The sequence below is a fragment of the Danio aesculapii genome, chromosome 15, assembly GCF_903798145.1.
Source record: "Danio aesculapii chromosome 15, fDanAes4.1, whole genome shotgun sequence".
Classification (NCBI taxonomy): Eukaryota; Metazoa; Chordata; class Actinopteri; order Cypriniformes; family Danionidae; genus Danio; species Danio aesculapii.
In genome coordinates this window covers 39,354,228-39,382,006 of record NC_079449.1, presented here as the reverse complement: position 1 = coordinate 39,382,006, position 27,779 = coordinate 39,354,228, and the positions used below count along the sequence as shown (strand labels likewise).

The window sequence follows — 27,779 nt, the reverse complement described above, 5'->3', positions numbered from 1 at the left end:
TCAACAACAGGCACTACGTCATAATCACTCCCCTACAAGAGCCAGCTCATGATTGGTTAACGAGGCGCGAATGTCTGCTGAAGTTCAGATTCTCCAATTAGAGCGATTCACGCAAAACGCTCAACTTGCGCTGCTTCATTCACATGAATCGCGTAATTCGTGCCGCCTCATTTACGGTATCATGCCACAGGATGTCTTTTCACGTCTTTGCATTGATTTAACATGTAAATCAATCGTGTTTGATCCTTCATCCATGTCTGGTGAGCACAGAGCACTACAGGAACATACAATAAAAAAAGTTGCTAACGAGTTGTTGTGCATTAATGTTATTTTTTTCTTTAAAAAAAGCGGGAATCTCATGGTAACTATAACGACAGTACAAAACAGTATTGCTGAATGTAACTGACTTGCTGATATGCAGCAATGGGCCCTTTAAATATGAGATCAATGTAGCAAATTTTGATGCTCTCACTAGCAAAGCAGAAAAAGCAGAAAGCCTTGTCGCCAGAGCAAACTTTGAAACTTTCTCTGCCTTCGGTGTGAACGCACAGTTACTCCAGTTTAGTGTCACATTCAAATCATTCTAAAAAAAGGAACAAAGAATTCCAATATGACGACTTGTTGGTCGATTATTATTATCATGATCATCATCATCAATGTTGACAATAGTGAATTAGCTTACTACTTTTGTGGTAACAGTGAATTTTATTTTTGTGAATAATTTCAAAAATAGCTAATCTGAAAGTGTAACAGCATTAATAATAAAAAATAATCATTTATATAATGAGTTTACTGTGACTTATGCTTTTCCAGCCATGCACAAGGCATGAACACACACTGACATTATGCTTTCGTAATGGCTCTCAGTGGGCAGGATCAATAGCTGTGGATCAGTCCCGGTTAATTGAGCTTATCTGCTCTACAATGTGCTCATTGACGGAAATGTGATCCATGCACCGAGGAATAGCAGTAATTTCTTTGAAAGCAGCGAGGTCAGTCAGTCTAGAGTGACTGGCCCACTCCAACTTATCCCCAAGGCAAATATGAGTAACAGAGTTCTGCATGTACTATGATATCCATGAGACGTCCTGAGATGATGCTTTACAACAGCAGGGTAATGTGAGAGCGAGGACGTTCATGAGCCCAGACAAGAGAGAGTTGTTATGCTTTGGTAACGATTTTAGCTTTTTTTTGCCAGTATGAGATGGCACTAGTTTTTCATGGGGACATCTGTAAAAGAAAAATCTGCATTATGGGATAAAAATCCTGCCAAATGTATCGCGATAAACTAAAAAATTTACTTTGCATGTAAAGTTCATCCTTCATTCATTCATTTTCTTTTTGGTTTAGTCCCTTTATTGTTCTGGGGTTGCCACAGCGGAATGAACCGCCAACGTATCCAGCATATGTTTTACGCAGCGGACGCCCTTCTAGCTGCAACCCATCACTGGGAAAGATCCATACACACATTCACACACATACACTATGGGCAATTTTAGCTTACCCAATTCACCTTAGGGAAACCCAAGCGAACACGGGGAGAACTTGCAAACTCCACACAAACACCAACTGACCCAGCCTAGGCTCAAACCAGCAACCTTCTTGCTGTGAGGCGACAGCGCTACCCACTGTGCCACAGCGTGACCCCTAAAGTTCTTTGTATAAAGTATAAATATATGTAACCCACCGGTCCTACTGCACCCAACCCAGTCTGAGCTGGGATCAAACCGGCAATTCTTTGCATGGTGGTCGGTTGCTCTAACAAGGAGGCTAAAGACCATGGCCACTAGCGCCTGGCAATAGAGCACCTTTTGAGGTCAGGGCACTGAGGTTTTTACCTGCATAGCACTTTGCTAGCTGGCCTCCGTTACACTCAGCCCCTTAAATCTCACCCCCATCCAGGACGAGCCCCCACCACATGTAACCCACCAGTCCTACTGCACCCATCCCGGTCTGAGCTGGGATCGAACTGGTGATTCTTTGTATGGGAGTCGGTTGTTCAAACAAGGTGGCTAAAGGTCATGACCTCCTAGTGTCTGTCACTAGAGCACCTTTTGAGGTCAAATGAGTGAGGTTCACCGGCACAGCACTTCGCTAACTGACCTCCGTTAAATGTGTGTATGTATATAAATATATGTATATATATATATATGTATATATATATATATATATATATATATATATATATATATATATATATATATATATATATTGCGTTTAACGAATGACCAAATGAACAGAGAAGGGTCTCATGACCTTAAAGGGCACCTATGGTGAAAAATCTACTTTTCAAGTTGTTTGGACAGACATGTGTGTAGGTATAGTGTATAGACTGTCATATTAGGGCGATATAAACACACCCAGTGCTTTTTTTTCAGTTTAAATAAAACTGGTGGACCAATTGAAGCGGTTTTGAGATCGACTGCAACGTCCGCCATTTTCAGCATGTGAGTCAAAGTGATGTCACCAAAAAAACACCCTTGCTCTATTTTTAGATGTAAGGCTCATTGGGCTCAACAGACGATCAACATTCACCACATGATCGCTCTCATCGGCACCATTGTTTGTAACTTTAGGTGGGTTTGCAAAAATGTGTACTTTTCATTGCGTCTTTCTTAAACTTCAGCTGTTTGCATTTCCCGCGGTCACAGAAGCTCCCTGTCATTTTAACTAGTTGCAGCTGGAAAGTGCGAGCGTGTTGCCTCACGCACATGTCCCTCCATTGGAAATAAAGAACTTGCTTTAAGCAAATCGCACACCAGAAGCACCGCTCGGCAATGCGCAGCACCAAGCATTTTAGAATTCTAAACATAGGTTTCTATCAGGGTACACACACCGGCACCACAAGTCGGCGGCTGTCCTCGGTGCCCAGCCACGACTCAAGACACTGTTCATATTTCTGCCGCGCCACAGAGTGCCATCTGAATAGTTTCATTTTAAATAATGTGCACGTCTGTTGTGCTGTGTCGTGGCTCTAAGCGGCGCATCCGGTGTGTGACACTCTTTAGCTATAGCCTTAGACAAAGTTAATTCAGTGTGTGTGGTTATTAGCCTCGGTGTAAAAGCTCGGAACTTTAAACTAGCACACAGTTGGCTGTAAAACTATTCAAAAACATAAATGATTTTGTAGTCTCTTCTTGGTCTGTGTCTGGGTCGTACACGTATGGCTGAATGCTGGTCCTCTCACTCATGTTGCTTTTCTCTGTCTGCCTATCTGTTGCCATACACAAAGCGGGAGTTCTTGGCTCCGCTCCCTTGGTTAAGTTGGGTGGGAAGTCAAAACTAATTTTCATGCGACGCAACACACCCCTAAAACAACGATCTGTGTACACGCCCCCAAAATGACACTTTTTAATACATTATAATCAAAAATCTGAATTTTGTTTTGAACTGAACCTAAACTGGCACTGGCACACTCAGAGGAACCATAATATTAATACTAAATCTTTAAAAAAAAAAGAGGTAAACTAGGTTCCCTTTAAGGTTAACTTCACACCTTTCTCCAAATTTCAGGAGGTAAAACATCACCCGGCATTCTCAGACACAAGTGTTGGTTTTCCAATGTGACTGCAACGGGCTCCCCATTCTTTAAAGTGGAAAATGATGGCACGTCTTTGAGTTTGTATATACATATATCAAATTGCTTGGGGTTTCATTATCTCAGCGACATGAGATCCCGAATGAACAAATGTAATAGTTACGAGTGAAGACAAAAGGTTCAAACATTTATCTAAATTATACATTGATATAATCTTCTTAATGTTTTATGATTGGAGTCAGATAAAACGAGAGATAAATATATTAATATTCTAAACCATATTCAAATAGGAGTCAGATATAAGTTAAATTTGAAGTAAATCAACAATGTGCACTGGAAAGACAGAACAGGCAGTGAACCATCATCCACCAACAGACACCTTCATTGGGCCAACTGGGTGGACCTTACAATAGTATGATTCTTGTGTAAACAAGAAGTTAATACCGAGTTAATTACTTACATGATGTCTTTTTGAATTGTTTACATTTCGATCTACTTTTTACCACATTTCGATCTACCAATTTTACAATTTCACATGCACCACGCTGGGCTGTGTTGTGCTATAATTATATGTATTTGTCTTACAGATGGAGCAAACTGAGAGCAAGAGGAAGACTGAGACTGAAAGAAAAAGTAAAAGTAGACACTGGTCATTTGACTCACCCTGGTCAAACTGCCGCTGCATGCCTTCCATCTCGGCCTTATTTCCACTCACCCTGTAGATCCCCTCTGTGCCCAACCCTGTGAAAGAGACAGAGTTGACATTAATTAATGAGTTTGGTGCTCTATTCATTTGACCATGATAAGAGCTCACAATGGCATTATCTCCAGCTCTGAAAGTACAATGCGCTACACATATTTAATTTATATCTGAGGCTGCTAATTGTGCGACCACACTCCCGACTTGTCAGATGGACACTGTTGGACTTATCAGTTGTACATGAAGAATGAGCGCTGCCACGGGCGGAGAGAGCAGCTTGTGTCTCATGCCCCGCAGATGCAGACAGAGGCAAGAGCCAGAGAACAGCTCGCCTTGGCCCATCTCGCCCAAGCAGAGAGAAAACAAGTACATCGATAAAGAGAAAGACAGAGCGGGAGGCAGAGAGACACTCTCGGAAATGAGTCGGCGCGTTGCCGAGGCAGACCGCATTGATTGCCTCACCTCTCCTGATCAATTATCCATAAAAGCTTTTCTGTAGAGCTGCAGGAAAGGAAATGTGTGGAGAGAGAAAGGGTGCGTTTATGGCAGAATAGAAGAAAGAAAAGAAATGCGTGAAAAAGACTGCAACACTTATGAAGTGTAAACTTTCTTTGCACTGAATAAAACCACGTATGATGTTTGAGAAAGACATGGGGAAACTGGTTTACAAGTCAATTCGATGACTAATAACAGATAATTGAAAAGTAAAAACAGTATGAAAATGAAAAGCCAACAATATTGTTTGTTTTTAAGTTTTTTGCTTTATGATAGAAAACTAATATTATTAAGTCAAGCACAACACTAGGACTGCTATTAAATTTTAATGACAGACCTCAATAATATTTATTGGTGTCTATGTATGTACAGTGACTATAGAAAAATCATCATACCCCTTTATGAAATAATTACTTTATTTGTCCTACAGCCTGACATCAAATCACAATTCACTTTGATTTTACAAAAACCAAACAAGTGCTCAGGAGTAGCTTAATTAATGTCGGTGCTATTTGGGTAAGGGATTCATTTGAATAAACAGCAAAAGTAAGTCCAAGGCACTTAAAAAGATGTGGAAATAATATATTAAAAAGCCGTTACTGACATGGCTATTCCTTAAAACTGCACTTACGCGTTTCAGCAAACACTTGCCTTTATCAGGGTAACAGAGATCAGGTGCGTCTGGAGTTTCTTTTGAACACTTTGGTCTCTAGGGTTGTGCCGATAGACGATAGTATCGTGTATCGACGATAGGCAAAGATGTCGCCAAGAGCTGAGACCTATGATGATTTTAAAGACTATATTTAGCTCGTTTCGCATTAATGTAGACCTGTTATATGTTTAATTTGTATTATTGAATACAATGAATAGTATTACTTTTTATATCATCATCATTAATAATAAATGAACTACAAATAATTTGACAGCTTCAGCTGTTCACATCAACATCACTTGACTGACACTTTCGGACAAAAAATTATTTTGATTGCTCGCTTGCACTCTCTCTTTGTCTCAGCAGTTGAAGTGCGAGCTGCACGTGAGGGCACAGCCACATCTCATAGCAAATTAGTTTGCAACTGTTGCATAAAAATAATAGGTTAAATAACAAAACTGGATTTAATTAACAAAGTTAAATAAAATGAATTTTAAAAATGCAACAACTGAAGAAGAAAGTGAAAGAACTCTGAAACCAGCTTAAATGTTCCGGAATAAAACGTGTTGGGATCGTTGGTAATTTGAGACTCCTTTATAACAGCACTCCAGCAAGATTCTCTCTTGCTTTCACAAAAAAAGTTATTTATCTTTTATATACGTTATTAATAGCCTATTTAAGTTTTAAGGTGGCTAGCCTATTTTTTCAATTCAATTCACCTTTATTTGTATAGCGCTTTTACAATGTAGATTGTGTCAAAGCAGCTTCACATAAAAGGTCATAGTAAATTGGAACAGTGTAGTTCAGTTTGTAGCGTTTAAGTTCAGTTCAGTTTAGCTCAATTCAGTGAAATCACTACTGAGAGTCCAAACACTGAAGAGCAAATCCATCGATGCGCAGCTCTACCGATCCCAAACCATGCAAGCTAGAGGCGACAGCGGAGAGGGGGAAAAAAAACTTCACCAATTGGCGAAAGTGGAGAAAAAAAAACCATGAGAGAAACCAGATTCAGTTGGGCGCAATCATTTTAATTTTTCCACTGGCCAAACATCTGGTGCAGAGCTGCAGTCTCAGCGGTGGAGGCTGGAAGCTGCCCTCAGCGAAGACTCGTCTGTCCCTGGAGCGTCACAGGAATCAGTGCATACATTGACTGCTCCTTCAAATACACGGAGCATATCCATACCTGTCTTATTTGTGTTTAATGGAAAGATAAACACAGACACGCTCACGAACACTAATGGTCTCATAACTATCTAAACCAGGGGTGCCCAAACTTTTTCTTATGAAGGGCCAAAATTCAAGCTTGACTTAGAGCTGTGGGCTGAAAGGAAATATAGCAAACTGTATTACAATAAAGTGGCCATAAGAAATTTCCTAATTTACTTCCTAATATTTATAAATAAATAAATAAATAAATAAATAAATAAATAAATAAAAATTACTTCAACTGTATTTATTAATGAATACATTTTTTTTGAAAATGAGTATTATTTTAAACTTATTACAATAAAACCATTAAAAAAATTAAAAAATCCAAACAATGGAGTTCAATGGGAATACACTAGTCATGCTGAACCTGCCTTTGCCTTGATTTGCATGCTGATGTCTTCTATTTTGTCCCCTATTCGTTAAGTGACACTATGTACATACTTTTTAAAAATGTGATTCATGTACATGTAGCTTTTTTGTAGCTCAATAGTAAAACAAACAAACAAAAGGTTACATTAAAATAGAAATGAGAATCGGTCTTATAGGCATTGCCCAAGCCTTTCAAAGCATTTTCCTTCTGGAGGGCCAAATTAAAAAATACAAAGGGCCAACTTTGGCCCGCGGGCCCAAGTTTGGGCATCTCTCATCTAAACAATACTAAAACAAGATTAAACAATATGTCAACTTAACAATTATTATTAATTCAGCATTGAGAGAGAGAAAAGAAAAACAATTATAATGAAAATAAAAAACCTGTGCCTATCGCTGCGTTCGAAAGTTTGAAAGCTTGGTGAACTCTGACCTGCGAAATCGCATAATGGGATTATGTTAGACCAACAGAAGATCAAAACATGACTTCTCTGTACAAAAATTTGAAATATGGACCAATCAGTGACGTACAACAGAACTTCGTGAACACAAATTCTAGTGTGGCTTAATTGTGTTAAAGCAGGTTGCCAACAGAGTCGCATCGTAGCTCATTACCATAAAGTTGACCAGATTTTGACTCAGCTAAATACACTAAACTGTGGATGAGATATAGACTCATGACCACATTTGTCGAACTTGTTGCCAAATTTGTGAAATTGTTATTCAAGAGCAGTTTAACTGATTAGCCTGAATGTCATGCTTTGTCATTATGATCCAAATATGATTTGATAGGATTTTTATTGCAGCAATTACCAATAACCTTACAATCGAGCTTATAAAGCTGCTTTTTCTTTTGTGTTTTATGTTAAACAGGCTAGTATGTCATTCTTCAAGTGTTTTGCAACTTGTAAGTATGACAACTGTATAAGCAAGATGAACCAGTTGAACCAAATTTAATTCAGATCAGTTTCCCCCACTGATAAAAAGCAAAACAATTACTCAAGACTATCGATTAATACTAACTCTAATCACAAACTAGACTTCTAGAGAAACACTTCAGGCACATCAGACGCCACAGGAATATATGAGGGAGAAAGAGAAACATCCTCTGAAGGACAGTCAATGACAATACAAGGAAGTCACCGTATTTCCAGTTGGTTATATCATTTCTCTAATGTCTTTCCATGTCCAGCCTTCTGAATATTTAGACCTTCATACTGAACGTACAGTCCATTAGCAACACCAACAGAATGTCACATTGAGGCATTGCAAGAAACAGAGAGCACTTTCAGCCTCATGGGCTTCTGGAACTCAAACTCGCCATGACCTTTTTGCTTAAAGCCCTCCTTAATGCACAGCTAACCCCGCAACATGCCCAAACAAACCCCTGCTGCTTCCTGCCATCATCTTCAGCATATCCTCCGGGGCCAGTTTCAGTCAATTCAGCATTTCTTCTCCTCCAACGGCTGTCACATTCCCTTCTTCCCTGTCTCTAGAACTATGTCTACAGCACATGTCATAATGTGAATTATATTAAAAATAGGTCTCCTACGTGCTGGGTTACAGCTGCATGGCCAGTCGATAGCCTGTAGGCCGAGACTATATTGTACATCCTGTTTCCATATGGTTTAGCACTGACTGACTCTGGAACAGGTCCTGTGTATGCTTAAACCTAGTGGCTATATAAACTAACTTTGTTGTCACCTCATAACGGATGTGTGTGGTCCTGTCTGGACCAAAAAGCTACTTGTGGACACACTAATTAAATGACAACTGAAACAAGAACATACATTATGCATCTGAGTGACAGGATATATTTCTCCACACCTGCAGGTGGCAGTATCTGTATTGTTATTGTGTATTGCTTTGTCACTTCAATTGTTGTCCTCATGCTGTGATTCGTAGCTGAACAGCCAATCCAACCTCTCTCGTTCACCTATGGCCGACATTGATTGTACATGCTTGATCATGCATCGAGAAGTGACATGTGGAACACACCACAGAAACTAGCCTGACATATGCTCACCTATGGCCCAACACTACGCAACAGCCACGATTGGCTTGGTGTGCCCCAGCTTTTATTGAATTTAACAATTCAGATACAGTGGTCCCTTGTTAATAGCGGGAGTTACGTTCTAAAAATAGCCTGTAATAGGTAAAATCTGTAAAGTAGTCAGCTTTATTTTTTACAATTATTATAGATGTTTAAGGATGTAAAACCCCTAAAACCACTATTTTCTCAGATTTTAACATTTTCACACTTGTTATTTTGTTCTTTTTTCTTTAAACACTCGCGTAATTTCTACTTTCCTTTATCATATTCAGAAGTCCAACTTTTTGTGCGATGGTTAACATATTCCTCTGCTTTTTGGGTGCTACCACAGCTAACTTTGACGCTTTGTTGGGTAGTAAGCTTCGGACTCGCACTGCTAGCGATCAAAGATTTATGTCAATTTGGCAAGCTGAAAGCATTCTGTACTGTACAGGAGACACAGCACGGAGGAGATTGATTGACAATGGTCTACAGCCACTCAGGACACAGAACACAATATGCTAATCAGGACGCAGAACACAATGCGGTGTAAAAAATAAGCACGTCAAATTGCACAAAAATATAAATAAAAAATCTGCGAAAATGCAATACCGCAAAACGTAAACTGCTTTGTGGCGAGGAACCACTTTATACAATGATGGCACCTGTTATAATGATGTTACTCATGATTGGGAAAAATCTGGATGGAATTTGGATGGTAGAAAAATTCTAAGATTATGATTCAAACGATCAGTGGCAAGCTTGGGACAAGACATGCACATAATGGCCCGTTTCCACTGAGTGGTACGGTTCGGTTTGGTACGCTTTTATGGCTGTTTCCACGGTCAAAAGCGTACCGAACTAAACGTACCACTTTTTCGGCACCCTTTCGAAAGGGTACCAAACATGAGAAAGGGTACCAAAAGGCGGAGCTAGCCGCGCAGCTAAATGCTTTTGGTGTACAGAGATACGTGATTCGCTTACACAACAAGCCAGAATGAAAACAAAAGAGCCGCCATGTTTAAAATACACAGCTGAAAGGTCTTTTACAGCGTAAATATATATACATATAATAACGAGCCACGGTCGACTCGGGCTCAAACAAACCTTGTTGTCGTCTTGATGAACAGCCACAAAGTCCAAAAGAAGAGATTTTACCCTATGCCTCATAGCTTTTTACGAGCCAGTCTGAAGCGCGAGTGGTGTTGCTTTCTTGCTTGCGCTCGCCGCGCGTCTATATCTGAATTAACAAACTTCTTGAGCTGATGATAATAACGTGCACTTGATTACTGACATGCTTTTGAAACCCGATCCTGTTTCACACTGACAAACGCGTGAGTGACGCGCAAAAAAAACAAAAAACAAAACAGGAGAAGCCGGAAAAATTGAGCACATTTTTTTTTCAGCAAATGTGAACAAACTGCCACGTTTAACTATTATCTTCACATTTTGGACTAATATGAACTCAGAATGATGGAATGGCTCTCTAACAGAGGCTACATGTGCTGCTGAAGACAAAGATGAGAGGTTTTCACTGACTGTAGGCTATATTTTGTGTTGTTTTTGAACGTAAATAAGGACTAAATGTCTGTTGTATGTAGTTTTTCTGTAGCTGGTAACATATCGGAGACTGTAAGGGGTTGTATGTGTTTATATATGTTTATTTATTTATTTATTTTATATAATTGCAGACATTACAGTAGGCTATTTTGCACTTGTCATTGATCTGCAGTTATAACCAACTCATGTTCAATTCAATTCAATTCACCTTTATTTGTATAGCGCTTATACAATGTAGATTGTGTCAAAGCAGCTTCACATAAAAGGTCACAGTAAATAGGAACAGTGTAGTTCATAGAAAAGTTAGTAATAAACATTTATACACAAGTATTTATGTGTATAAAGCATCTGTTTTGTGAGAAGTGCTTCTCATATGATATGTGAGCGACCAACACAGCTTTCCTAGACATTTTCTTGAGCGAAAATGACGTCAACTGAAACTTTTTTGTCATACACCACGCCCACCAAAAGAGTACCCTTGGTAGTGGAAACGCAAGCCTGAAAAAGGTGAACCGTACCGACCCGAACCGTACCATACTGTACCATTCAGTGAAAACGAGCCATTATCTGGTATAGCCTGGAACTTAATGTATAAAGCAAATAAGAGCAAATTTTTGTTAAAATTTATAGTAAATTTCAAATTATTTATAATTTAATGATCCAGCAGACACAGGACGTCAACATAACGTCAGACTGACGTTGTACCCCAATGTCATGGGGACGTTGCATTTTGATTTGAAATGAAAATCAGGTTGACGTCAGAACCCAACTTCAGGCTGACGTCCAACCGAAAATCAACCAAATATCAATGTCTAATTATGTTACTGCGTGATGTTGTGTGGATGACATCTATCAGACGTTGGATTTTGATTGCCATACCTGACGAATAAATGTCAGTATTTGACGCCAATATAATGTTGGTTTAAGATGTTGGCTTGACATTGGATTTTGGTCACTTTATTAAACGTAAAAATAACGTTGTCCTTGACACTGGCTAGAAATTGAATTTTAGTCTGCTGACATCACAACCAGAATCGAACCTAATAGAAATGTCTTAAGATGTCGTGCGCCTGCTGGTAATGGTAATAATTAGGGCTGCACGATATTGGAGAAATCTAACATTGCAATTTTTTTTTTATTTTGCAATGTGAATACAATTTCACCAGATGATTTAATATCTCTATTTGGAAAGAATTTAGAATGTTAGATTGATTCGGATGATTCTGCAGTAGGAGTGCACCTCCATAAAATCTAATAAACAATCTACTTTTTGGGGTCCTCCGACACATTTTCGTAGTGGTCTGCGCTATTTGCAGTGCATTTCTGCATTTGAATGGGTTGTGAGTATTTTTATGCATAACTATCTATAAGTACAATTGAGAAAAAGATACAACAAACTAAGTGTTTTATCGTTTCCCAGGTCTAACAGTATTCAAGTTCAGTAACTGAATGATAAAAATTAAAGTCATTCTATAAAATGAATCATAGTTAAGGTCACAATTGGTACAATTTCTTATAGCCGGATACAATCACAGGCATCAAAAACACGTGCAAATGATAAATTATGATACAAAATCAACATTGCATATATTCTGTGTTGTGACCAATGCGAATGATCACATTGCAATATCAATGCTGAAACGATATATTGTGCAGCCCTAGTAAAAATGTATTAATATTTTCAACTAAAAACATTGCACATCTTATTCAAAAGTTGAAACGTTATGTTTTTTCCATCCTATTACTGCAGTTGCTCCATTTTTACAAAAAGAAAAGTAAAAAAAATAATTTGACATTTCACATGTGACTCAAAAAAATTTTATAATTAGAGAAAAGGAATTACCACTATTAACTCCACTGGAATTAATAGAATATTACACCTGAATGTGTAATACATGACTGCATCAAATCATTTTTAATGAATCAACATTAATGCAACAGTTTTAATCCTTTGTTAAAATCTATGCATTTGTAAAATATTTTATGCATCTCTTCTCTGTTAAAATATACCCAAATGAGTGAAACGTGTTCAACTTTAATGTGGCAAAATCTTTTGAATTTTAAGGATTTCCTTTAAATAAACAGAACATGGTCTTTGGTGTCCAATACATTGTGACCAATTGAATAGACTGAAAGGGACTTTCAAGGATACAATGAGAATCTAGGGATGGCACCTCCTACGGCCCTAAAACAAAGATAATTATTAGATAGGGATGCATTAAGTTATTAAGAGCAAGGAGTGGTTAAATGTTGGGATGCAAATGAGGGACAGATTTACCTTGAAGAATGAAGAGGAAATGAGAATAACAATAGGGTAACGCAAGTATTTTTGGTACAGATGGCAGAACGGAAGGGATGGAAAATGGATCCCTATAGAAACTATGTAAAACTGAAGTTACGTAACAGGCTGTGATTGTTCTTTCATTTCTGCCCCATCAAACAGAGGAAGAAATAGGAAAAAAGCAAACTCTTCTCCACATCTGCAAGTTTGTCATCGAAAAAAAAGATAATGTGCTAGCTGCTCCACAATATATTTGAGCAAAAACTTTCACACACACTTCAAGTGTCATAAGAGCAGTAAATACAACACGTATTATAATTTGTTACATTATGACCTGAGAAAAATGAGTTACATTCAACTGATGATCTACTGTTGACTAATATGAATATGTGGTAATGGCAATGCATTTTTGACTGACGCTTCATGATCAGATTAATGAAGATGATATAGTCATAAACAAAGTTATAAACCAACTAGCTGTTTTTAAGATTACCATGCTGGCCAGTCCCTAAATTACACAGATCGAGGTCATTTCACTTTTCATGTAGCAATGCGTTGCTTATGTACTTGAATCCAAGCTGCCATGACTAAGCATATCTTTGCTATTAGCAGGATGCGTCAAACTGGCATTTTTCTACCAAAAAACGCCTTTGTAAAAGCAATTCAGTGTAATTCTGATAAGGCTGTGAGGTTGTATTGTTTTGATGGGTAAAGCACTTTGAGTGAGTGAATGTGTATTCTCTAGTGTTCATGGTGAGGGTGCTATCAGCAAATCACGCTGTAGGCTGTTGTAGAAGCTAGTTCCACCCACAGAGCACAAAAAAAGAGCTGAGCCCGAAAGATTGTTCACCATTTCTGCTATGTGATATTGATCTCAATGAGGGAGTTATCAGGCAGAAAATTACCGCAAGGGGTTTGGCAGCTTGCACACACACACAACAGAACACGAAAAAGGCGGGAGAAGGGCGGGGTGAAAAGGAAATGGAAATGAGGTACAAAGATCAGCAGCTGAATTAAGAAAACTATTAATGACAGGGCCATAAACTCAGCCATGCTCCCTAGCGGCTCACAAACACAGTAAAAAGGGTGTGGATGAGTGCGCAGAGATTCATATACCTCAGTACTTTAATTTTGTTGATTATCTATGTTTCCTTATGTATTCAAGGCAGATTGGTTATTGGCAAATGTTCTCTGACTTTTCCCCAATTTTCACTGACTAAAAACATGAATTTCCATGACCTATAATAAATAGAAAAATAGGAAGCAGTGTTGAGCAGTCCCTCCAGAAATGAGAAATTCTGCAGTCGCTGAATTTAACGTAAAATACAGCAAATGACGCAAAATTTAGAGGATAAAAAAATAAATTAAAAACTTTTATATTTTTAAACAGTTCTTTAACAGGTTTGTTTATTCATGATAATTTAAAGTCATTCATGAGGTAGAAAGGATTATAGAGTTAGGTTGTAAACTTAAATATTAAGTATAATACTTAAATATTACAGAATATTACACAGAGAAATGGTTCTTGTGGTGAAAAAAGTAATGAAGATTTAAGTTGTGTAATATAGGCATTTTTACAACAAAACAGCAAGAAAAACGTGTAAAACAGTGTGATTAAAAAACAGTATAGAAATAAAGTTGCAAGCAGCAATGAAAGGGACCTCGTGCTCAGGCTCATCACTGCCCGGTGGTCTAAGGATGACAGAGAACATTGGACAATATTAATTTTAGCTCATGAATCTAAAAAAACCTGACAAAATCTTCAATTCATGCCAAACTTCATTCTGTCAACAGGTGACTCCTATGACTGTGACTCAATATTGACATGTAGATGTCTTCAGGAGAGGAATTTCATTGAAAAAGTGCATTTTCAGTCAGATCAGACATTGAATGGCTGAGTTACAATTACTTTTTCTTCCATGGCGAAATACTGAATCGGTCCACCACGAACACGCCATTTGACAAAAACTCACAATATAACATCACTAGAGCCTTCAGATAATACCGTTTGGTGCCGATATGATGAAATATGTAGGAGGAGTTTTTTACAGTGTAAAACATATTTCCTGTTTCCAGCAGGTGGTGCTGATTGTAAAATGATATTGGAATGTAAACATGTTCATGTCAAGACTCTTATCAAACGTGAATTCTGAGGCAGATCGGACAATGCATGCCCGAGTTATAACAACTTCCTGTTTCATGGCGAAACATCAAAGTTTATGAGGCCGCCACGGACACACCCTTCGACGAAAACTCTAGATCTTGGCAATTTTACTACTTTAGATGACAACACCCAATTTTGGTGTTGATCTGATAAAATCCCTAGGAGGAGTTAGTTAAAATACAACGCCTGGAAATGGCAAAAACTGCACTTTTTCGGCAGAGGAAATTAAAAATATCAGACTTCCTGTTGGGTTTGAGATTTCGCTCCAAGAGTGGCAATTTTTGTACATGTGCTTGAAACGTAGGCAGGGGCCACTGCCACTTCCAAAACCTTTGTCAAACGTAAATTTCAAGCATGTTCAGACTCTACAAAATGCGATTCATTCTGAAGGAAGGAAGGAATAAAGGGAGAAGGAGAAAACGACGAAGATGACAAAGAAGAAGAAGAAAAAAAAGAAGAAGAAGAAGAAGAAGAGAAAGAAGAGCAATTTCAATAGGGCCTACGCACCACCGGTGCTCAGTCCCTAAAATTTATTTAGAAGAAAAGGCAAATCCCTGACATTCCATGACAAAAAACCCTGACTTTAAATGTCAGGAACGAACCCTAAAATTCCATGATCATCCAGAAATTCCATGACCCGTGGGAATCGTGTAACTTAGTAGTGACGATTCAGTCAACTCACTTCATAATCAAGAAATGCAATGCAAATGTACCTTGAGATGTGCATCAATGAACACTCAAACAATTTGGCGAACTGGCTCGTTATACAGCAGGTTACATAGGGTTGTCTTGATCTGAACTACAGATGGACAGATGCATCCCAGAGGGAATACCGATGCGTTCTGAAACACTGGCCCTTAGAGAAAACACCAGCCAAAGCAAATGCACTTTCTCTAAGTTTATGAACTTAATCCCTGGGAGATAATGGCAATAAAGCTAGTACCGACCCAAATCAAACCACAGCTGCGTAGATGCATAATTAACAAGTGCACATACCTGCATTGCATCATCATACTCCCAAACATGATCATGTTAGCATACTGGCTAGCATATAGCCTTCTGACAAAAACACGTCACACTAAACTACATTTTGTCTACAGTAACAAATTCTGTACCTGTGTCTCATAGTTATACAGTATATACACGACACTTGTGTCCTTATCCTATGAGAAGACACTTTACCTACCAATGAGGTATATGCACACAGACTTTTAATTATTAGTCAGCCAGCTCAAGTGCTTCCAGTAAACTGTCAACCCTTTATAAGATCTAATTACTTTTAAAATCAGGGATTTTCACTGCTTGATTGATATTTGATATAAAGTGGGTGTCAGACCACACAAGAAGCACTGCATTAGACTCAATTTTTCTGAGCCATGTTTTTGGAATATGAAAACTTATTTTCTCCTCTAGCCTGCTGCTACTGACGGCACTTGCATTTACAGTCTTTCATCACATTTTCCACCTGAACAATTATATGAACGCTTAAGTCTATTAACCTGTTTGTATTTTAATTACATTACAACATTGATGCTGTAAAAGGAACCTTATGGATTTGAAAATGTCACAATCCTTTCACTGGAAGTTTATCATTGGCTAAAAACACTAGCTGTGTATATATCACATTTAACTGGCCCTACTTGCAACATTCTGAGAAGGATTCAAACCCCCAGATGGTCGGTAGGTAGAACAAGTATGCTAAAGATCACAGTGTCAGTCCACTAATGCGCATCAAGCCCTAATAAGTGAGGTTTACCATCCTAGCTTTTACTGTCAAGTCTCCATTACACTCACTCTAGTAAACCTACGACTGTGCAAGCAGAATCAGTTTCAATGGTACCACAACCTGGATTTTAAGCAGGATTAGAAGACGTCAATCAAAGAACTAAGATATTTGTATACCATTACCATTAGTCTTAAGCAAGTAGCAAACAGTTTACGATTTCACTGTACCCTTATATTAATCTTATCCACATACTTATGCATTTATATAACACTAGCTAATTTCAATACCTCACTTTAAATTCAATGTAAAAATATCATGTTTTTGCAGTTTTGCTTACCTGTTGTCTCAATGTAATGAATGCACTTCTCAATGAAGAGTGGAATGGGCCGCTCAGGGGTAACAACATTGGCCAAGGGAACTCCAAAGTAGTTACTCTCAGGAGGCTTGGACAAGGACGTCTGACGAGCCTTTGGCCGAGTTTTCTGTAAGACAGGAGAAGAACTTGGATTCAGATAAAATGACAATGACTAAAGAAGGTGCAATGCAAATAGACTAAGTCCCTACAAAAGAACAGCAATAAATAATAGTAGGTAGGGCTGCATGATTATTCGAAAAAAGATCACAATCTCGATTCGACTCTACACACAATCTTAATTCAGATTTTCTACGATTCAGCCAATTATATTTTCAAGGTCAGAAGCAAGGCAGTCGCACAAGTCTTCACAGCAACATCGACACCTTCAAATGGCGTTAAAAGCATCACATACTGTATTTGTAAGGTATAAATCACCCAAAAATGTAATTTCTGTCTTCATGTATTTATGTATTCACGGTCACGAAATCACACATGAGCTGACCACGAGCAGTTTGTTTACTACATAGAACACGCGTGTGCATGCAAATGACACCTACTTTAGTGAACAGAACCTGCATAGGCTGTGAATAACAGGTAATAAAAGTTGTAAATAATGTTCTGTTTGTCACACAAAGTGATCGTTTGAGGGTCGTGCGGGAGGTTTGATTTGCATGTATGTGTTTTGTTGTCACAGTAACAGCGGCCATGAGCCGCACTCGGAAGTGAAAGTAAAACCTATGAGCACATCATTTAAAGGATCATATCGCATTTAGAGTTATGATTACGACAAGCATGTGACATTTTTTCTTTCATAGCGCGAACAGTGTTGTGGATGAAAATAAATGTTTACTGTGTCATTATGACAACCCTTGCCTATATATAATGGAAAATAATGGTCTAATAATGTTGTCAATGACATATGACAAGCACATGTCTTAAACATAATAAATCAACTTGAGAATTATGAATAGTTGTATTCTGATGTCATCATTTTACTGTGACTTAATAAACAGGACATATTGAAAGTCCGTTCAAGTACACCATAATGACCATACAAAATTTTGAATTTTAAGCAACAGTAGACCTACATATAGGCCTAATATAATTATTGTTGTTTTACCATATGTTTGAGAATTAACAATAACAATAGGCTAATCATATTAACCTTTGTTTTACATTTACCTTTACCTTTACCTTTGTTTACAGTAGGTATTTTAATAAAAGACAACAAAAAATAGCATTTTAACATCTTAAATGTTGGCTGAACTAAACCTGAAGTTACTTTAAATTTGACTTCATATCCACTAAAAAAGGCTTAAAACCAGTTGTTTGAAACTGTCACAACCCAGTACTGGGAAACACACATACACTCTCACACTCGCACACTACAGCCAATTTAGTTTATTTAGTTCACCTATACTTTATACCTATATACCTTTATACACCTATATCCTGGGACTGTGGGGGAAACTGGAGCACCCAGAGGAAAACCACGCGAACAAGTGACCTTCTTGCTGTGAGGTGAAAGTGCTAATCACTGAGCCACCGTGCCGCCCGAAATCTATACATGGTTGTCCCATGTCCCTGGATCCATGGGACATCTGACCACCATAATGCTCAAGTTGACTTGGCAGATGCGATTTAGGCAAATTCTATGGGTTCATAACAAACACAACACACATTCCACATCATCTAACGCAACATTAATTCACCTCTTTTTGTCAATGACCATTTGCATCGACTTTGCAAGTCTTGTGCAAATACTTAATTCCATGTTTAGTGTGAACCCAGCATAACATTAATATTAAGGTAAGTTGGCGGTGACTTTAGCTTAGAAATCCCATCTAGCCCTTGAAAATTAAATTAGTTCTGAGAAAAGATCTAAAATCGATCCTTGGCTCTAAGGGTCAAACAACAAAAAATAAGGTCAAGAATCTTGGTGTGATTCTGGAGTCAAATATGAGTTTCAGTAGTCATGTCAAAGCAGTAAGTAAATCAGCATTCTATCATCTAAAAATCATTGCAAGAATGAGATGCCTTGTTTCCAGTGAGGACTTGTAGAAACTTGTTCATGCTTTTATCAGCAGCAGGGTGGATTACTGTAATGGACTCCTCACTGGCCTTCCTGAAAAGACAGTCAGACAGTTGCAGCTCATCCAGAACACTGCTGCCAGGATTCTGACCAGAACCAGAAAATAAGAGCACATCACACCTGTCCTCGGGTCGTTACATTAGCTGGCTCCCAGTTACATTCAGAATAGGTTTTAACGTATTACTATTTGTCTAAAAATCACTAAATGGCCTAGAACCTCAATACATTACAGATATGCTCACCGAATACAAACCTAATAGATCACTCAGATCTTTAAGATCATATAAACTAGAAATTCCAAGGGTTCAGTCAAAGCAGGGTTAATCCACCTTCAGCTACTAAGCCCTCCGCTACTGGAATCAGCTTCCAGAAATGATCAAATGTGCTCCAACATTAGGCACATTAAAATCCAGACTTCAGCATCTGTTTAGCTGTGCCTTTACGGAATTAGCACTGTGCTATGTCTGACAGATCACACTTTTGTGTCTTTCTTTTCTTTTAAAGTTTTTATAGGATGGTTTAACAGATTTCAATCTGTTTTCATCTGTTTTAATATTATTATAATTATTTTTTTTATATACTTGTCTCTTTTATTCCCGTTTATGTAAAGCACTTTGAATTGCCACTGTGTATGAAGTGTGCTATATAAATAAACTTGCCTTGCCTTCAAATCTTTTTTTTTTTCCTTTGGCTTTTCAGTTTGTACCTTATCCACTTAAATTAAACTATCAGCTTAACATAGGCATCTCAAACACTTAATAGAACCACTGTGCAACTGACCCAAACCTTGGTGAATCATTCAAGCTATTGCAGCAAAGTAACATTTTATTTTGAGGTACAGTGGATGTGACTCAAGTTTAAAGTTTGACAAGAGACATACTTCTCAGACCACATCCCCACATCATGCCTTTCCATAATACAATGCAGCAGAGCATCACGGTTCATTGGCTAGTGTGTCTGCAGAACTATCAGGCAAGAGGAAAAAGTCATGATGCTTATTAGGCCAAAGTCTGTCTGCTATATCCAGTAGCTAAAAGGCAACCCGGATTCCTTGTACTGTACATCCGCAGGTCAAAGCTCTGCTTTTTACACATTCAGGAACTATTCCACAATTGCCTCACTTTCTCTCCCCTACTTTTCTTATTTTCTGATTTCACCTAAATCCCCACTGGCTCCTCTCAATAGACGTTTACATAATTACCACCCTCCCCTCTCAAAGCTCTCTGTAAAGAATCTGTGCTCCAATTACAGTTCACAGGGAGTATTACTGGAATGGTGATGTTATGCAAAGGTAATGTGTTCACCCTGCATTACAGGTCACACAGCAACCCAGACCAAGGCACACAAAACAAACCAGCTTCATCATGTTTATAAGTGCTACTCCACCCATCTAAAAGATACTCTAATGTTACAATTGGAATGAACTCCATGTTTGGTTATCTTATTCCTTAGTGACTTCCCAATCTATGCAGATGTACTCTTAGTTCTGAGAAACTTTGCATTGGAACAGTCCCCAAGTATTTCTACCATGCAAACATCTGTATAGCAGTGGCTTGGGTGTGTTGGTTGGGTGGTCCAGACTTTCCATCCAATACAGAGAGAGAAAGAAAGCGCTTGGACATTAGAAATGGGCTGTCTTTATTGAATAGAACTTAAATCAGTTTTGACCCCTGGGGCTGGTGTGTTTTTATGGGTTTCTTTATGGATCAATCCCATAAGGCAATTGATGCAAGCAAGGTGATTTAACCCAATGGCCTCATTCTAACCCCATCGGAATAATAAAGACTGTAGTGCAATGAGAAGGACTGTTGGCTCAATTCTTTCATTTGCCTTTAGGCTGTCACATGCTAAATGGGGACAGTGGTCACAGATATTCGTGTGAATATAGCATATTATGGGAGTGACAGCTATAAAAGTACTCTAGATGTGCTAAAATGCGCAGTAGACAATTAGCTACAGGAAGTATCAAGCAAGGAGAAAAAAAATACAAATGATCAGCAGTCATCCACTCTGCAAAAAAGACTCTGCTAGGTTTGCCTTAAACCACTTTGACTTAAACCAGCTTGACCAAAAATGGGCTTTTGCACACATGGATCAATGTACCCTAAAGGATTAAAGTCACTGCATAAATGCAACACACCCATTAAACACAATTAAATAGAACATTATTTTAAATAAATCAGCCAATCAAGCTACAGCCCAAAGTCTCTAATTTGCATTTGAACATGGTTCAAATACCTTTTCTAATCCTAGATGAAGCTAAATACAGAGAAAGTGCAACAAAAGAAATAAACCATACCACCTTATCTCTACATTTGATAGACAAAATACAATTTGTGTGAAGTAATCTGTCAGAGAATATAACTATTTAAACAATACAAACTGTATAACCTGAACAGTCGATTTTAAAGGGTTGTGAAGAATATGCCTTTCTCAGAACATTAACAGGTCAAGTATGCGTTGTGAGCTCATAAAAAATTTTTATAGGGGAATTTCTGTCTTTTTATAAACCATTTTCTTCTGTTTGGATCGTTTTCTTAAGTCATTTATCATATCATCATCTATAATTTAGAGAGATATGCTACATATTTGATGTACATATTTGAACACACTTACAGCAGTCTCTCTCTCTCTCTCTCTCTCTCTCTCTCTCTCTCTCTCTCTCTCTCTCTCTGTGTATAAATGTCAGAGATACTAATGTACATATTGTATTAATGGTTTGACACCCAAATTGTTCAAATCAAACTGCATGATTTTACATCTAAACACAAAATTAAAAATCAATCAAATCATCCGTTGGCACAACATGAGTCCAAACATACCAATCATTATGATAAATGTAAACCGGCTGGGTTTAAACTTACTTTTTCATATCATATAATCAACAGAAAACTTGAGAAAAATCATACTGTAGTGTTGCTTTTGTAAAATATGAATGATAATGCATCACATCAAAAATAACAGTTTTCACAAAGTTAAACTGTATGTCTTTCAATATTTGAGATAATGAAGTATGGTAATGTACATAAATATATAAAATAACCATAAAATATTACCTTAGTAGTTCTTCGACCCAGGCTTCTCAGTATATTCCTCTTCTTTGGGTCTTCGCCTTCTTCATTTAAAGAAGTATCTCCTTTCTGTGCACCAAGCTCATCCTCTTTAGCCTTAGGTGTACCCCCAAGCTCATCATCACTCCCAATGAAGCTTGTGCGGAAGCTGCTAAACTTTCCAAGTCGTTTGGAGCGATCACGATACAGCCGAGGTTTAACTCCAAGAGCAGACAGTTTTCGTCTGCGCTCTAATGAACTGCTATCGGCCTCACTATCTGATCCATTTCCAGCACCATTAGAATGACTTTTGTTTGCATTGCGAATAGTGATGATCTTGCCTTGTGTGCTGTCATGTGGTACAGAATAAATATTTTCCTCCTCTGTGGGACGAGGCTTTGCTACTGCATCCATGGGCTCAGCATAGTCAGATGGATCATAGCCAGCTTCAGGCCAGGTGACTGATGGCAATGATCGTCTGTTAGATCCATGTAGTGCCAAATCTGTGTACAAACTGCTGTTTGGGGTTTTGGGAATGTCAAAGGTAACATTGGGCTTTGGCCGCACCTGAGGTGGAACTTTGCTGTTTATCTTGTTTTCCAAATTTGTAATCTCAGAGATAAGGGAGAAGGACTCACCCTCAAAATCTGGGAGCTTGAAACCACCACGGGTCGAAGTGTCATCATTCCTTGAAGTGGGATAAGGTGGGGAGGGCTCAATGTCATCCTCAGAGTCCAGTAATGTGATACTTGGAGAGCCACATCGAGGTGAAGAAACATTCTCATTGGTGACATTCTCTGCAACATTGTCATACATATGTGTTGCTTCTACTATGGTTTTCTTCTCCACTACCTCCTTAAAGAATGGCTGGAAGTGGTCTATCCGATGCAAGCCTCCCACCACCCCACCAGGCCCACAGATCACAGAGCTGAAACGGGCATCAATTTCATGGGCCAGTTCTTCACCTTGGGCAAGCTGCTCCCGAACTGCTTCAGAGTCTGCAAGTTCTGATTGGGTCTCTGCCACAGCAAGCAACTGCACTGGAATAATGTCCTGGACTTCACAAAGGAAGGCACAAAGGGTTTCCATGGATGCCTTCCGTTTAGCAGAGTACACTGCTATGTAACCATGCACTAATCTGCTTTTACGTAAGGAAAAAGATGAGTGGTAAGATAGAATAGCAAGATCAATGCTTAGCCTTTGGCCACCTATGGACAAATCCAACAAAACTGATGTTCCACTGGATAGATTGGATAAGGGTCGGCAGTGCTGGGGCAGCAAAAATGGTGAAAGTAGCTGGTCAACATCATAAGTATCTCCACACATCAGACACATTACAATTCGCAAGTCACCCTCTGTGCTTTGCTGAGAGTCTCTGAATGCTGCCAGTGAAGGCAGTAGGGGTGGGGAGCTACTGCCAAGACTAACTGACGGTCGCCTTGTCTCCAACAGACCTCTGAGAATCTGGTTTAAGTGTTTGTCATTTATATTGCGACCATACCCTACACCTGGGGAAGCAGGCTCTAAATAACTGCACTGAAATCTGCCAGCCACTTGTTGACCGTGTTGAATCAGGGTCTGTGCTGTTTCACCCCCAATGTCAGAAATTGATCCAACACCTCTTTTGGTGACCAACAGAAGAGACAAGGGAAGTTGAACTAGATTTGTCTCCCTTCGGCCTATGGTTGATTCTCGTAACTTCTCAACACTGTCAACAACATAGGATAAAGATTCTTTTGAGTTGTAGAGGCAGAGGCAACCATGTGGGGCAAAAGTTGGGGTATGGAAGGAGTTGACAGGAAGGCGTACATTTCCCTCTATAGGTCGAAGAGTCAGCTCATAAGTCCTTCCATCTAGCACGTACCGTTCGTCATTAGTGCACAGTGCTCTGATCTCATTGGCTAACTCTCTTGCAAGTCCATCTTTGCCAAGAATTACAAGATTAATTCTATCTACCTTTCCCTCACCAAACTGTGATTTTGAGCTTCCATCAAAAGAATATCGAGTGGGATAACGAAGGGCTAAGTGTTGCTCAATTTTGCCATCCACACAATGAGGGCTACTAGGACAAGTTTCTTTAGTAGGGTGGTAGACAAAATGGATATGTTTGAGCACCAGGGCATCTCTCTCAGCCTGAAGCTTTTGGAGGGCTTTAAACCGCTGCTCATCTCCAAGAACCTCTTGGATCGCACCCATTTTTTCTTTACTGGGCTTAGCATCAACTTCAAGCTCATAAAACAACTCTGAGTACTCCAGTAATAGTTCTTGAAAGTCCTCTTTGGCTTGGTCAGTAATAATCTTCTGGTACTTGTTATAGATATCATTGTATTCCTGCTCATCTAACCACTGATAAAACTCCTCATTCATGATGAAGCTTCGAGCTTCCTCCCAGCGTTTGCCAGGTGTAACAAACGGTGAGCAGGTAAGTTTCTCTTTGAACTCCCATCGCATTTCTGCTCTCTTTCGTTCATTGTGCAGGTGTTCCAAGTGACTCTCATATATTCCCTCTGCTACAGGTGTTTCCAAAAGATCCTGGGGAATTCGTTCATCTTCCATGTTGTCAATGTGTGGTGTAGTTTCCCATGGTGTGTCATCTAGCACAACAAACCAGTTGGAAAATTCCCGCTTAGTTTCAAGAACTTTCTGTACTCCTGACCAGCTCAGGTGATCAATCTCATCCAGGTCTGGGACCAAGGAGTTTAGAGCCTGTGGGAGTGTGCTGAGATAGATTTTGCGCCGCCTTTCTATGTGCTCCTGCTTGAGTCTGTGTACATGTTGCTGGAATAATTTCTTGGCTTTTGAAGTACCCTCAAGGAAGACATAGTCTTTGTATTCAGGGGATGTTTGCATTCTACGGTTGGTGTTGGGCCATGTTTCATTATGGTTCTTCACAATGCGGCTTACCAGCCACTCATAACGGTCCTTAGCGGTAGCTATCTGTTGACTTTGCTGCTTGAGGGCTTCAAAGTAAGGAATGATCTTAGGCTTCCCTCTACTCTTATCTATCAACTGCACCAAGGTAATGAAGGCAAGGTCAACATTAACATTAGAGCGTGCTGAGCTCTCAACAACCTGCAAATTCTTCTTGGCCAAGGCAAACGTGTGAGAGTCTTTAATGTACCGCTCAACCCCTTCATCACACTTTGTCAACACCAGTACGACTGGCTTCTTAGTCTTCGCTAGCTGGTTATACAGATTAGTCACAAACTTCATCTGGTCATCAAAATTTCGGTTCATACCCCTGCTCACATCCACACAGAGTAAGAATCCATCCGCTAAAAGCTTGCCTTCAGGCATTTGTTTCTGCTCAAAGTCTTGCTCTAGTCCAAGCTGATCTGTGCAGAAATACATGAGCTTCTCAGCAGAGGCCAGCTTGGTGGAAGCTGCCCGCTTGATATAGGGCTGTAATGCAGTACTTCTATGTGGCTGGAAGGTTTGGTCATCAATAAACTCTGTCTGTTCCACCACATGCATTCGGCACTCTGCACCCTCTTCCAACATTCGTACCGCTTCACCCCAAAAGAGGAAGTGGTCATTGTTTACCACTCTACCACCAAAGTCACTTGTGCTTAAAACAGATGTGTGGTCAAAGTAAAAATCATCAGCACTGGGGCGAACAAAGCGATTACAAAGGCAGGACTTGCCTACCCCACATTGCCCCTTTTCCTTTTCAGTCCCGGACAAACCTACTACAACAAGGTTGTAGGTTGGTGCCCGGGCATCTTGCTTTTTTGCCATCATCATCGTATAACAGCACTCATCTTGCCATTCCCAGAAGCTCCAGTTTGAAAGCTGCTGGGCTGATGTTCCATCCAAACGCTTTCTGGCCTGGCAAAATAATTTATTCTTAAAGATCCTGAAATGTCTTTAGGGATTTTTTTTCATGTGGATCAAGTGGGTCAAATACCCTTAATAATCAAATGTATTCTTTATATCTCTTTAAATTATAAACAAATCAAACTTAAATCCACAGTCAATTGGCCAGTCACAATTTTGGCAGAGGTTTAGAAGGGGAAGAAGGGATTGGGGTTTGAGGGCGGGGAAGTGAAGTTCCTGTGGCCTTAGGCAGGTGTATTGCAGGTGGTATTATTCCAGCCCATCTCCTCTCTTCAGGGACATTCTGACATCGAAATAATGTAGATTTCAGGTCTGCCCAGCCTGGATCTGACCCTGCAAGAAATAAAGCAAACATTACAATTAAAAAATCTAATATAAAAGAAATGCTTTACACAGAGCAATGTAAAATAATACGGAGACCTAAATGTTTCACATTTATTCAACTACGAATAAAAAGTTGAAAGTACTCTAAGGTCTGTATGACACAATCACAAATAAGTGTGATTATTGTGGCACAATCAGCCCCTGCATCATTTTATTTGTTGTACATGTGTATAACCTAGACATCAATACAAAAATACAAGAGGCTTATTTAATTCCAAAGTAAAAAAAAAAATATTGATTCAACCCTATAAGGAATCACATTCTAATCCCTAAACATGCATGCACACATACAGTTAGATGAAAGCTGAGATAAGTGCTTCAGAGATACAGTTTTAATTGAGCAACCAGGGAAACTCAAATGACCCTTAATAGGAAGCACTGCACACTGGCTGCTTTCCACAGTCTCAAAAACATTTTTATAAAATGATGTTCCAATAGAAGCTCTATTATCATTTCAAAAAGTGATAAGATGAAGCAAATTCTGAAACAGTTTTAAAAAGAAAATATAAGATGTATAAATTAAAGGGTAAAAGCAAATGGATACGAAAGCAAATTAACTAAGGGCATGTGGAAACCTATAAGCATACAGATCCCACTAGAAAATAGATGACAAGAGCTCACAGGATCACTTTTCTTGAAAACCTCATCCTCAATAGCCTTCTAAAAGCAAAAACATACAAAACAAGACAAGGCTGTGGTTATAGAATACAATGAAAGAGCAAGAATCACACTCATGGTAGTTATCACTCACTCACTCTTCTTCAGCTTAGTGCCTGCTTTACCAGGGGTTGCCACAGTGGAACGAACTGCTAATTAATCTTGAACATGTTCGAGCAGCAGATGGCCCTTCTGTCACCATTAACTAATTAACCTATTCCAATATGCGACCAGAGGAAACCCAAGTGAACAAGGGTAGGACATGTAAATTCCACACAGAAAGGCATCCTGGCCAGCCAGGACTCAAACCAGCAGCTTTCTTGCTGTGAAGACTACCCACTGTGCAACCGTGCTACCCCCTTATAAACTACTTGTATTATCATTGCTGTCTTTTTAGATGAAAGAACATAAGTTGCGGCAAAACCAGCCATAGTGGGTGTCATCTAGACAGAAGGAATTACTTGGGTCTACCCCAAAGACAGGATCTACACAAGAGGTGCCACAGACCTCCGTCTCCCACAACAGCAGAACAACCTGGGAGGCAAAGCTAGGTAAAATTGCTGACAACAGCTCTTAAAGCACAACATCTAGCAATCCCAAGTAACACATGACCGCAGTTGCAGATGTCACTGTCACAGTCTGGAACAAATGTAATGATTCTGCTGTGGAAAATTTGTT

At 39.0% G+C, this 27,779-nt stretch overlaps 1 protein-coding gene across 1 annotated transcript in view; it reads right to left on the bottom strand.

The window, feature by feature from the left end:
* The window catches only part of arhgap35a (Rho GTPase activating protein 35a), a 144,848-nt gene that overhangs the window by 22,688 nt on the left and 94,381 nt on the right, over positions 1-27,779 (bottom strand). The window contains exons 2-4 of the mRNA XM_056473817.1: positions 22,230-26,393; positions 17,064-17,208; positions 4,202-4,279 (exon numbers count right to left, since the gene is read on the bottom strand). Coding sequence (XP_056329792.1) covers positions 4,202-4,279; positions 17,064-17,208; positions 22,230-25,967 — 3,961 coding nt within the window. The 5' untranslated portion in view covers positions 25,968-26,393. The remainder of the gene's footprint in view (positions 1-4,201; positions 4,280-17,063; positions 17,209-22,229; positions 26,394-27,779) is intronic.